At 51.2% G+C, this 13,445-nt stretch overlaps 1 protein-coding gene across 3 annotated transcripts in view; it reads right to left on the minus strand.

Moving 5' to 3' along the window:
* Positions 1 to 3,377: 3,377 nt before the first annotated feature.
* The window catches only part of LOC111142812 (non-homologous end joining factor 1), a 77,521-nt gene continuing 67,453 nt past the window's right edge, over positions 3,378 to 13,445 (minus strand). For all 3 annotated transcript variants that reach the window (XM_022496134.1, XM_022496148.1, XM_022496142.1), the window contains exons 6-8: positions 4,881 to 4,998; positions 4,333 to 4,451; positions 3,378 to 3,903 (exon numbers count right to left, since the gene is read on the minus strand). In XM_022496134.1, coding sequence (XP_022351842.1) covers positions 3,829 to 3,903; positions 4,333 to 4,451; positions 4,881 to 4,998 — 312 coding nt within the window. In that variant the 3' untranslated portion in view covers positions 3,378 to 3,828. The remainder of the gene's footprint in view (positions 3,904 to 4,332; positions 4,452 to 4,880; positions 4,999 to 13,445) is intronic.

Here is a 13,445-nt window from a genome sequence, read left to right on the forward strand (position 1 = left end):
ATAAGAGAACACGAGGGACAGCATAATGGTGGATAGAAGGAGAACAAGACCAAGCTGTGGCCTTTTCCATCCCCCCCGCCCCACCCCACTGTCGCTATCCAGAGGCGGACCTGCTCATCTCCCAACCGCCCAGTTGAGGAGCAGAGGTAAGAGTTGGGGGAGACGGGAGGTTTCAGCGAACAGGAAGGCAAGATGTGGGAATTCAAATGTACCACCAGATAAAATTAAGAAGCAGTAGGGCTGAGTATTTGGGAGTCTTGACCTTCTCTCCTTCCCCCCAAGTGCTCCGTGGAGGTGAAGTTCATCAGACCCCGGGGAAGGGACAGAATCTTTCCTCGTCTGGAACTTAGGAGCACTGATCTCTTTGCTTCCTTACACTCCAGAAATTCCAGGGTCAGATCCTCCAGGTTCAATGGGAAGATGGAGACTAGAAGCTCCTTTTTCCCTTCTCAATAACTTTTCTATCCTTTGGAAACACTCCTTGATCTAGGAGATGTGACAGAGCAGAGAATGACCCTGGTGGGATTTTTTCCAGGTGGTGGCCAGGGCGCTGCCCTCAAGGCTGCTGGGAAGCCCTCAGTCAGGCCGGGCCGAAGGAGGTGCTGCCCAGCTGGCCGGCTAAGGGACGAAGATTTCTCTTCCAGCAAAGAGCTTGACTGTCCCAGCTGACTGTGGGGGCAGGGGCGCCTGTCCGCGAGGCCAAATAGGCCTGGCAGCCTAGGTGGCGCTATTTCCCTATTTTTTAGGTCAAGTTGCAAGAACTTCCTCGAGGTCCCTAGTCCTGCTCCTGGTTTGCTGGCTTGCTCCTGTAAACCACCTTATATTATTTTTTTTTCTAAAAATACTCCAAAGCAATTGAAAGAGTCCCTTCTCCCAACAGCCAGCCCTGGCCCCAGCCCCGGCCCCGGGGAGCGGGCGGGTAGGCGGGGAGGTGGGCCACTGCTTTATTAAACACAGGGAAAACTAATATTTACGGAATAAAATTTATGGAGCAGCCACGAGAATTCGACCCTTTTATGTGCATGTGGGGTGGGGGTTGGGCCAGGCTGGGGGCCTGGGGAGGGGCCCAAGCCAGGGGGCAGGGCTGGAGTACAGCCTGGCTAGGCCAATTTGTAGAGGCTGGGATTTCCCTGGAGTTGCCCCCAGGATTCTCAATCACCACCCCTAGCTCTGAGGGGCAAGGATACCCACTCAGGGCAGAGCCTCGAAGGATGTGTTTAGGCAAATCCCTACGGAGGCAGCAACCTTTGGGGTGAAGGGGACAGTGCGGTGGCAGGGAGATCGCTTAGGTGTGCTCTTACTTAACCTTTTAAAAAAGTCACACATTCTTTCGAGAATGTGAAAAAGTTACGCTCTTAGCATTTTATTCACAATTTCAGGGGATTCACAACCCCCTGGGCCCTCTCTGATTAAAAATGCATGCTCTTGGGTCACCTGGGTGGCTCTGTTGGTTGAGCCTCTGACTTGATCTCAGGGCTGTGAGTTCAAGTTCCTCAGTGGGCTCCAATTTTTTTTTTTTTAATTAAAAATTTTTTAAAAAATGCATGCTCTTGGGGCACCTGGGTGGCTCAGTGGGTTAAAGCCTCTGCCTTCGGCTCAGGTCATGATCTCAGGGTCCTGGGATCGAGCCCCGCATAGGGCTCTCCACTCAGCAGGGAGCCTGCTTCCTCCTCTCTCTCTGCCTGCCTCTCTGACTACGTGTGACCTCTCTCTCTCTGTCAAATAAATAAAAAATATCTTTTAAAAAAAAATGCATGCTCTTGACACCGTGGTCTTAACACAGAGGGATTATCCAAGGTGAAGAACCCTTATTTCCCCCTGACTCAGCTTGCTGGGGAAGTCTTCCCACTTTCCTTGTGGTCTCATACCTCATCGATACCGGAATCTGGCTTGTCTAAATTATGCCAAAAAGAAACCAGGGAACAGAGTGAGCCACCTGAGGGCTTGTTTGTACATAGTCCCCAGTTCACTTCGATGACAGTCCGGATGGTGGGGCGCGTCTTAGGGTGCTGTGGTCCAGAAGCCGTTATTGGTGGTGCCTGGGAACGAGCCCTGGGGGAGCCCACAGACTCTCCTGGTCGGGTGAAAGCATGGGGCCCCTGGAGTACTGAGAGCCCCCCGCTGTGAGGAGCCAGTGGCAACCAGGAGATCCTCCTGAAAGGAGGCAGGACCTTGGGAGAAGGAGGGTCACAGCTGAAGAAAGAAAGAAGGCCTAACACCCTTCCCGGAGAACAGAGACGTTGGTCAGTGCATACATGCGGCTAAGAGCTCAGCAGTCTCCGTTTAAATGCTGGCTGTTACTTATTAGCTGTGTGACCTTTGATAAGTCACTTAATCGCTTCCAGACTCTATTTCCAAGTGGGTGAACAGTATCTTCCCTCTCTGATGCTGTGAGGATTCAACGTGAGGCGCTTATCAGGGCACCTCGTGTGCATTAACTGCTTAGTACCTGTTAGCTGCTTATATCTGTGCTGTTCTCCTTATAATCATTATTATTTTATTATTGCTTGGGTTGTCCTCTTCCCCATGACCTGACGTAAGGACAGAAACACCTGTCCCAGACAGGGAAGGCGTGGGGATGGGAAGGCATTTGACCATGATAAGTAAACAAACCAGGCGAGGCGTCCGTGGGTCCTGCCCCGATGCCTCCCTCCACCCGACAGCTCCCCATGAACATCTGAGCTCGACTTTCCTTCCTGTCTCTCCCAAGTCGTGTTTCAGAGGGTCTTACCTAGTAAGGAGAACCTAGCCGGAAAGCCCAAGGGACTTTGCCAATCCTGGGATGCTAAGTCTTGCCCGATCTGTCCAAAGAGTTGACTTTCTCCCTAGGATGCTGCCTACCTCATAGAAACTTTGCCCTTCTTCCTGCTAAGGCGCTGTTCATTCTCTAGGCCAGTTCCGTTGTCCCAGAGAACTCTGTGCCCATTCCTGCTCCCTGCCGTCCTACCTTTTCAAGTTTTCCTAGTTGCCATGTTATTTGAAGTGGCATGAAGTCTCTCCCACTCCAGTGGGAAACTACCTCAGCCCTTGTGCTCGGAGCTCTTTATAATTTTTATCCCAGACTGTGGTTTAGTCTGTTGTCTATGCCTTGGAAACAGACAAAAAAACCCCCCAAAACAATAAAACACCCTACATGATGTTGGGCAAAGGAGAGCGGCAGCGATCTGTGCTGTGTTGTGCCCACCACGGAGAGAGTTCTCAAGATCAAAGGTCCCAAATGGAGGCTTAGCACAGGCCACAACGAGAGAAGCATGAGAAGAATCTGAAGGAGCAGATCGAGGGCCTGAACTTCATCTAGAGACAACAGTGGGTGGGGCCCAGTAGAGCGAAAGAAGTTGGTTCTATGTTCCCCAGAATAAGCAATCTTGAAAGCAGGGGAGTGTGAGTGCTTTTTATTCCATGCTTAAGAGAGAAGTGGGTCTCTGAGGAGCACCTGGGGTTGGCTAGGGGCTCTTGAGAAAGGTGGACAAGGCTTCCTGAGAGCATTGTGCCTTTTTGCTGACTTGGCCTCTGTGCTTAGAGTCCACGGTAGGATCCTGGGTCTGGAGAACCTCCAACAAAAGAGGAAGGTCTGGGACTCTCGGAAGCTGGCTTCCACTCGGCTAGGGAAGGCCAGTGCCCAATGGGTGGAGCCAAGATTCCCCAGGGTTAAGAGTACCCAGGCCTGTCCGTGTGAACTTCTGTTATCTCAGCCTTGCGGTGGGGGGGTGGTGGTGGTGTTCTGACTATATAACTCCGTGTCACAGATGTTGCTGCCATGGGAGCTCCTCTCAAGGTGACACGAGGAAGCTCTTCTAGTCCGTCCTCAGCAGTCGAGACAGTGATGGGCTAACTGAAGAGCCCCCTTAGCTTTTTCCTCTTGACCTTTGACAGCTGAGGTCTCTGCACAGGGCCTGAAGGACCCTAGAAAGAAAAGGAACCTGAGTTAACAGAGGTTTTGAACAGATCCACCTAAGTCAGGAGAGAAACTTCCTTGCTCCCGTGGCTCTGGTGGGGGTGAGGGGCTGACACAGGTGTTCTGAAGGCCGTGTCAGGCAACGAATGTGATCTAAGACCCCGTGCCCTGCGTACACCCCTTCTCCCCCCAGGGAACAACCTCCCAGACCATCACTGGAAGTGGGATAAGGAAGGAAAGGAGTCAAGGTCCTTCACTCCGTACAGGAATGGCAGAGAGGAAGTATCAAGGGAAGATGTGAAAGACCATGACTCCCTTCCAGAAATCCGTCATCTGGCGGCCTGGTCACACATATCCTCCAGTACGGTTAAGGCAGAATCTCAATGAGGTGACAAGTCAAGGACATCTGGCTCGGGGGCTGCAGGTGCGTGACTCACTGTGGGCTCTTTCTCGGGCACTGGGAGGGATGGCGCCGAGGAGACTGGCTCTTCTGGCTCGTTCAGAAGTTGGTTTTCAGTCCCTTGTGGGGAGGTGCTGCTTGAGAGCTGAGGATCTCCTGAAATCAGAAGGATCAAGGGAAGACCGTGGTAAATACCTTCTTCTTACCAGGGAGGCATTAGCATTTAGCAAGCATTCTGATCGAGGTCAGAGTTCAGGATTAATAATATAAACAGACAGAAGTAGCTACGAGTCCAACCTCCAGCTGACTCTTGGGAAGCCCTGCTTCTGCGCTGAAGATTCAGACCAGTGTCAGTGGAGGTTTCTGCAATGATAGAAATGTTCTCCATCTGCCCTGTCTGACCTGGTAGCTGCCGGCCACGTGGGGCTACTGAGCATTTCAAGTGTGGCTACAGCAAAGGAGGAGAGGAATTTTTCATTTTGTTTCATTTGTATTTAACTGAAATATTCACAAGGGGCGAGAGCTACCACATTGGAGGGCGGAACTCTAACCCCAGGGAGACCAAGTACTTCCGGAGCTACTCACCGCTGCCCGGATGTTTCTGTCTCACTTGGATCTCTTGTCTGGTGACCGCCATATACAGACTCTGTAAGTTCATGACAAAGGGTCTTCCGTCACCCACACCACATGCCTCTGGTAGTTTCTAGAGGGGAGAGGAGATGCTGTCATTGGTTACACTATATTGACAGAGAAAAGCAGTTTGATATCCCATTGGCAGAAGTGGCATCAACCATAAAAGAATTTATACAGGGAAGTTTGATCCAACGTATCCATACCTTGTTGGGAACAGTATAAAGACCGATTGTGAGGTCTTCTCTGAAAGGCAACTCCAAAAGCACATCTTTAATTCCCCCCAATACCTATTGTGTTTTCCCATGAATGCCCCTGGGGTATCTGCCCAAGAGTCTCTAGGGTCTTTCTTCCAAAGGGCTGACCTCTGAGAGGACTGTTTTAGGAAATCATCTTACTTAAATTGTCCCTGACAATTTAAACAGATCACCGTTTTACTCACATTCCATCCTAAAGTTCCACACTAGAGAGAGAATAAGGATGAAATGCAGGAAAGGGGAGAAAGAGCAAAATAAGAAAGACTGAGAGACAAGACTAAATTATGGAGCTGTGGTGTTTGCTCAGAGGGGATTGGGGCGGGGGGACTAAAGTGTGCAAAGATTTGGAGGCTTCCCGGCCCTTTTACGTAGCTTTACAGCAATCCACAAACCCACAAATGGGGGCGATCATTCCCCCAAGAGGGGAGAAAACTGGCTCTTGAGGGGTGAAAAAAATCTTACTCTTTTACGGTATGAAATGTCTACATACAGTACACAAACAGAATTTTGCTCTCCCTGTGGTATTAAAATTTCCTGAGGGGTAGGGATTAGGAAAAAGTGCCTTAGGTTCCTGAGCAAGATGAGGAGGGGGAGAAAGTTGAGAAATCCTGCTCTCATCACATCCTATGTACCTGTTTCCTTAGCTGTGAATGAACTGTGGATTTATATCCACAGGAAAATGCTTTGCCTAGTTCAAGTTTCACGCACTCGGCTTAACAGACTTGAAGTGACGGCTGGAGACGGAAGCAAGGGCAGTAAAAACGAGATGAAGGCGTCCGGTATCCAGGGGTCCCAAACCTTGCTGCGCTTCGCAATCTTGGAAAGGACCCAGAATGCCTTCACCTGTGCAGGCAGACTGTCCTGGTTCCCGGCCAAGCTAGCCGGCCTCGGAGGGAAGCCGTGCCAGTAGCTCACAGTGCGCCCACCTGAGAACCCTGGGTGGACCCACAGCTCGCGTCAAGGGCACGTGCTCTGTGCCATAAAGGCATTCGTTTCTGAGAAGCCGCTGAGGGAGAAGGATGAAAGAGAGAAAGCAGGAGAAGCAGGCAAGCAGCTGCTGAACCACAGTCAGGATTATCTCTCCCCAAGGATGGTGAGAGCGGAAACCCTTGTCGATCCCCAGGAAACGCAGCATGCACTTGTGTTCCGAGCCTGGTCCGTCAGGACTCCGTCAGGCTTGGACTTTCACTGGAAACCACAAATAAAGTCAGAACTTTGCTTCTGACCAGCGATCACTGCAGGAGTGAAAGGGCCCCGAGGAGCAAACTGGAAGCGGGTGGGGAGGTTGGGGGGGGTGGGTAAACTATCAGGCCATACACCTCCATCTCCCCTCACTCTCCTTAATTTCAGCCTCCCCCAGCCACGTCCTCTGAAAACATGTCCTCTTCTCCGAAGCCAGAGAGCCCCGACCGTGGACAGGCCAACAGCTGTTCTCCTTCCTTATCTCTCCCATCTCCAGGACCTCCCTCAGATGGCTCCAGGAACGTGGCCTCTCTTAGGCTCCTGCACGCAGGGCTCGGGAGGCCGGGTGCTGCCGGTACAAATGGACGAGGCAGAGTCTCCGCTAACCCATTCCCCACCCTCCTGCCCTCCTGCCCTCCTGCCCCTTCTATGGAACCAGACAGACGCCTACGTTTTTTAGGGCACTCTTCAGCCATATCCTGAACTGAGTCTCCAAACAAAGTGGCAGAAATGAAAGGCCACTAAAGCCGGTGCGTCCCGAGCCTAAGCCCAAATACAGAACTGATATCCTGGACCTTCCTCCATCTTTCCCCATCTCCGAGAGATCTGGTCCTGCAGGTGTTGCCGGAAGTTATCCCACCTGAGTACTCTCAGAAAAGTACTAGAAACAGAATACTGGGGGACGCCTGGGTGGCTCAGTCTGTTAAGCGTCTGCCTTTGGCTCAAGTCAGGATCTCAGGGTCCTGGGATTAAGTCCCACATCCTGATTCTCTGCTCAGCAGGGAGTCTGCTTCTCCCCCTCCCTCTGCCTGTCCCCCAGCTCATGCTCTCTCTCTCTCTAATAAATAAGTAAAATCTTTTAAAAACAAAAGAAAGAGAACAGTGGTACATTTGCTGCATATCTCCTATGTGCTAGACACTGTTCTAAGAATTTAAGTGTATTGACCCATTTTATTTTTTTCCTGCTGTTTCCCTGGCACCTGGACTGGGGTCGGGGTACATGAACATGGTAGGCACTAGTGTAACCCCATCTTACTGACATGGTCCAACTAGTAAACAGCTCCGCAGGATTAGAACCCAAACAGGCTGACCTCAGGGCCGAGGCGTATGACTACCCTATTTCCTTCTCTAAACAGCAGAATTTTAGTCACAGGAGCCACACAGCCTTTCTTTCCCAGGGCCACAACCACCTGTGGCTCCCATCACAGATCACTTGCCTGAATTCCCAGCCAGCTCAGGAACAAGCTCCCTCAGGTGACAAAAGAGAAGCAAGCAGAGAATCCAGACGTTCTACCAGAAAAGCTGACCCCACCCGGAACCCTTGGTGGGGCTGAGGCCATCCCTCAGTCCAGCCATCCCCAGCATCACTGCTTCCGTGATGGCATTATCCTCAGAGTGTACAAGGAAGAGGAGGTGGAGAGGCCCAAGCTTGCAAAGGAGAAACATTAGCTCCGCAGGCAGGACAATGGCAGGGGCCAGCTGGGGCAGGCAGCTGAGATCAAAGGGAGAACAGCGGGGTCAGGACTAAGAAAAGCAAACAGCAGTGCCCCCTGCCATAAAAGTACGAAGGAGCCAGGAGCAAGGTGTACCAGCCACAGAGCGGGTCACTGCGCGGAGTGGGGAGGGGAAGAAGAGACAGGCTGGCCTACTGCGGACTGCGTTCATCTGATCAACCCAGAACCACTTCGACGCGGCAGAAAGCCCCTGAGATCCTACCGTGTGTTAGGTACTGCAGGACTGGGGCGAGGGAAAAGAGATGTACCCTTCCCCCCTCAGAACAGGGCCGAGTTAGTCAAAGATGAAGAAGTCACCGTCCTTGCCTCAAAGGGTTTATATTCAGGTGCAAGGAATAGGCAGATTTCAGGTTTTTTTTTTTTTTTTTCCAAGCCTTATGCTATCAGAGTTAGAAATAAAGGGTAATGAGAACCAGAGAAAAAGAAAAGGAGGAGTTCTGACTGTCCAGCAAAAAGCCTGGGGCGGGGGTTGGAGGGGTGGGGGGTGACATACAGCCAGCCTCCTCCCTTAGGCTGCGAATGTGGGTAAGTATTTGAAGCACAAAGGTGTGAAAAGACAGGATATGTTGACGTATCTCATGGGAAATAAGACCAGAAGGCTAGATTGCTAAGGGCTGGCTGGGTGTTCTGACAAAGGATATGCCCCGGAAGTTTCCTTTTGTTTCACAAAGCGGCTTTCTCTGCTATACCCATGCTTGCCAAGGCTTGCTTGGCTCTGAATGAATATTGAATCAAGAGTGAGGGGTCAGACGCATCCTCTGAGTTTGCCTTTGTAGGTTTCTGCTCCATTTCGAAGCCCTTCACTAACTGAACTGCTAGACTGTGACCTTTCGTTAGGCAAAACAGAGAAGCATTTCTCTCCTATCTCCAGTTCCCTGGGACTTTGGCCCCTGCCATCTGGCCGTATCAGAAGCTTTAGGAAAACCAAAACTACAGAAATCCTATAGGGCACTTTATTTCCCCTTCTTTTCCTACTGCAGCCCATTTCTGGTCCCAGCACCCAAATTCCCTTCTTTAGTGGAGATGTGTCTGCAACTCCCATCGCCACTGGTGAGATCTCAAACTCGCTCCCAGTGATTCCAAGGCTCCCTCCTGCTCTCTGACCCCAGCAGAATCTGCTGGAGATCCCCATGGTGGCTTTCCATTAGAAATTAGAGGTCAGGAGGCCCCTGGGTGGCTCAGTCAGTTAAGCGTCTGCCTTTGACTCAGGCCAGGATCTCAGGGTCCTGGGAATGTGTCCTGCACTGGGCTCTCTGCTCAGCGGGGAAACTACTACTCCCTCTGCCTGCCACTCCCCCTGCTTGTGCTCTCTCTCTTCCTCTCAAGCTCTCTCTCTTTTTCTCTCGGATAAATAAATAAAGAAAAAATCTTCAAAAAAAAAAAGAAAGAAAGAAAGAAGAAGTCAGATTTCCCACTCTACTCTCTCCCCCACCCCAATTCCATCCCTCCTTTCCCCGAGGCTGTTTCAGAAAAGAAACCTTTAGAATCCGAGTAAGGAAAGGCTGGACCCTGACACAGTGCTCATCCTACTCTATATGGGCCCACAGCCCAGGGGACAGGTGTAGGGGACAAAAGAGCCAGTGGAACCACGCAAACTGGAACCCCCCCAGCATCAGCCTTGAGCAGGTCTTCAGGGCTGGCATCAGCCCCAGCAGCCGGTGAAGCCCCCAGTTATCACAGGAGCACACCTAGGGGGCAGTGCCCCAAACACACAGCTTCTCTCTCGCAACCTGGTGAACTCTGCAGGTAGCACTCACCAACTCCCCGTCCTGGGGCATGCACAAGCCTTCCTTTAGGAAAGCATGGACATTTTCATCAGTAGCTCTGCGTAGGGTTAAGGGCACACTGGAAAATTCTTCTAAGGTTTCACATTACCAAAGGGTTACCAAAACAAATAGAGAAGAACAAGAAAAATGGTTTAGGATGAGGATTCTAAAGGGAAAGACTCTAACCGACAGGACTCCTGCTGGGTGCTCCTCTCCACCCTCAGTCCATTCACCCAACAAATATTTACTGACCCTCTATGGTGTTCAGGATGACTGAGATGCTGGGGACAGGGCAGACTGAATAAGAGATTAAAAAAAAATCCCCTGCCCTCTTGAAGTCTACAGTCTAGGGAGCGGAATCAACAACACACACAGAGCTGATTAAAACATTCACTTTAGCAGATGGTGACAGCGTCACGGAGAAGAAACAAATGGGCACAGGCGTCATGGGAGAGGGGCGGGGATGTGTTCCCATTCTGAACAGAGGCCGAAGAAGGCCTTGCTGAGAGAGTAACGTCTTTAGAAGACCCAAACAGAAGCGGGAGAATGATCCACGCAGCTCTCTGGATCAGGAGACCAAGATTCCCAGTTTGCCTGGGTCCAGCCCTGGCTCACGCTTGGTGCTATTTATTAATAGGCGTCCCTTTCTCTCTTATTAGGACCGAGTTTGCACGATCAATTAGATGGTCGCCTCGTATCAGAGGATGAGCCTGGCAGGTTGGAGCATATGTGTCTGGGTGTTTATTTGAAATCATGAGTTCATGTAGTATATTAGCTTCTGTTCTGTAAGATGGGGAGCCATGAGAGCTCACAGAGGAGGGAAATGATTTGATTTACATTTAAAAAGCATCACTTTGAGTGCTGAAGGGCAGGCACGAAGAAGTGGGCAGACCTGTTAGAAGGCTGCTAGGGTGATCAGGTGGAAGGCAGTGGGAGGCTGGGGCTGGGGGCAGTGGAATGACCAGATTTGGGGGGTATCTGAAGGCATGGCCAGCCAGGATTTGCTGATGGAGTAGACGTAGTGTTTGAGACACTCAAGGATCACTCCGCTCCAGGGAAGAAAGTAGATGTCACAGGGGGATGACCCAGAAACCTAAAATAAATCCCTAGACCAAAGAAAACCTGAAATGACCCCTGTGTCCACAACACAGACCCAGCTTTAGTAGCAAAAGGGTGAGAGGAGAAGGAAAGATGAAGCCGATACCCAGGGGAAGTATCACGGTTTAAAAAGAGAAAGTCAAAAGTGGCTTTGCACTCGAAGAGGAAGCAACAAGATCATCTGGGGATTAGGGGGGAAAGTTCTTAGAAGAAAAAAGAGAAGTAGAAACAAGCTTTAAGCTCTGGCGTGAGAGCCCAAAGACTTGGATTTGTACCTTAGGTCTATCTGCTGGTGAGAACATTCTGGGCAAGTTATTATACTCAATCAAGGTCTGATTCTTGAGAGAGAGAGATGGAGCGATGGATAGATGGACAGGGAGGGGTGCAGAGACTAACAATCTCTATGTCAGGGTTCATGAAAGGATAAATGAGAGGGTAGAGTAAGTACCCAAGAAATGTCTGTCCCTTTCCCCTGCAAGGCACACTGGGACTCTTCTCGCCTGGGCCAAGGAGGTTCAAGAGAAGCCTTAATACTATAGGTCTGACCCAGTTATGAACACCTCCCCGCTATACTCCAAAGCATACGCTCTTCCAACAACTCAGTGACTAATCGAAGTCCAGAGCAGGGACCCACGGTTGTGGAAACCCTGGCTGGTAACCCGCCGGTCATTCCCTGTCCGCCATTGCCACACGAGCCCCTTGCTCAGACTCTGGGGAGGACCACAGCAGTGTGGCTTCTGCTCTAAGTCCCCGCTGTGCCAGTCAGTGGCTATGTTCCTCACCAGAGAAGTGAGGACGGCTACCGACATGTACTTTCAAGAGATTGTGGGAAGGGTCACACACAGTAACATAAAGGTTGCCCGCTCGAGAAATATGATGTCTCCTTATCTCCCCACACACTGCTCTGTTGCTTCTGGAAGATCTCGTTTGCTCCCCCAGAGTTCAGGACCTCCCCAAGAGGTCCAGGTCTCACTTCCATCCCCCTCCCCTCTTTCTGTAGGGGTGGTGGAGGAACGCCAACCTCTCCAGAGGCACACAGAGCACAGGCAGCTTGCTCCCCAGAACGCTCCAGCAGAAGCATCCCACCTAGCCCCCCCTTTCTGAGGACACTTTGGCTTGGGGGTGGGACCCTTTCTCACTGCCCCTTCCTGACCCCAAATGAGCCTCGTGCAAGAGGCTCCGCCCTGCCACGTGCAAACCAATACACACTCAACAAAGGCTCCTGAACTAGAAGAAAACGAGCTGCAGCAGCGTCACCCGTGCGGTGAACAGACCAATGTGTCTGGATGGGATTAATCTCTGCCTTTCTTCAGAGTCCGGGAGAAAAAAATAAATCGTTACTAGGACACAGAAAAGAGACAGGGTGGTGATGTCCAGGTTTTCCAGAGACAACCAGCTCCCTCTTCCTCCTCCCTCCCCGTGATTATTCCACAGCAGCTGGCTGGCTCATCTAGGAGTTTCGGCCAAGATCCAGGCTCCGTCTGCTCCCTCACAGAATACCCTGTGGGGTCTCTCAGCCCGCTGATTGCAAATCTTGCTGATGTGGGAGAGCACACGGCACCCTATGCGCACAAGGCACGCTGCCCTTGAACATGGCACGTGAGGACCAGATAGCTGGGGCTGCTCCTGTGTTTGGTCTGGTTTAGCTTTGTTTGGGTCTGGGCCACGTCAGGCCTCCGCTGACCATTCTGGTTGCCTCCGCTGACCTGGCGCTGCTCTCCCTGTGGCCCCTAGCCTCCCAGCTCCCGAGCCCCACCCCCGCCCGCTCAGTGCCGAGCTCTGCAAAGGAGAAGCCGTAGACAGGCCTGAATTTAATCTTGTGTTTAGGAGCCTGCGGATTCACTGCAGTCCTCCTTGCCCCTCCCCAGGCTGAAACAAGGTTGGTGGGGGGTGGGGGGAGGCGATGGCCGCACTGCACGTGTAATGCAGGTACCAATCCGGTCAAATGAAATCACTCCCTTTGCAGCCTGCCCTTCTAATGGGATCATTTTGCCGCCTCTCTCTCTCTCTCATGGTGCCTGAAATGCAATGGAGATAAGATACGTGCAGAGTTCAAAACAGTCTGAGATAAAGTCCAGTCCTACTTATATTATTCAGATTTTTCTGGCTCCTCTGGAGGCCCAGCTAGCTCCCTAAGCTATATGGTCAGAAGAGACAGAGATGGAAAGAGAGCTATGAAAGAGACATCCAATTAGACGGCCTGGGGGCCTCTGGGTGGCTCAGTTGGTTAAGTGTCTGCCTTTGGCTCAGGTTATGATCCCAGGGTCCTGGGATGGAGCCCCACATTGGGCTCTCTGCTCAGCAGGGAGCCTGCTTCTCCCTCTCTCTACTGCTCATGCTCTCTGTGTCTCTCTCTCTAAAAAAACAAAAACAAAAACAAAAACAAAACTTCAAACAGACAGCTTGAATAATATCAGTAAAATTAACATTTTGGGATGCTTTCATGTATTAGGTACTAGAGTAATAAGCATTTTAATGCATTATCTCAGTCTCCACAGTAGCCCTATCAGCCAGGCACTAAGATCATTCTCACTGTATGTATGAGAAAACAAAGGCTCAGAGTGGTTAAGTGACTGGACTAAGGCCACAGCTAGAAATTGGCAGAACGCTAAGTAGAAGACCTAGGAGGCCCAACTCCAGAATGCACCCTTGACCTCCTAGGCACCACTAAGTCCTAGAGTCACCCAGGGAGATAGGTATCCC

This window comes from Enhydra lutris, unplaced genomic scaffold (assembly GCF_002288905.1).
Source record: "Enhydra lutris kenyoni isolate GAN:26980312 unplaced genomic scaffold, ASM228890v2 scaffoldscaffold1, whole genome shotgun sequence".
In the NCBI taxonomy this organism is placed as follows: domain Eukaryota; kingdom Metazoa; phylum Chordata; class Mammalia; order Carnivora; family Mustelidae; genus Enhydra; species Enhydra lutris.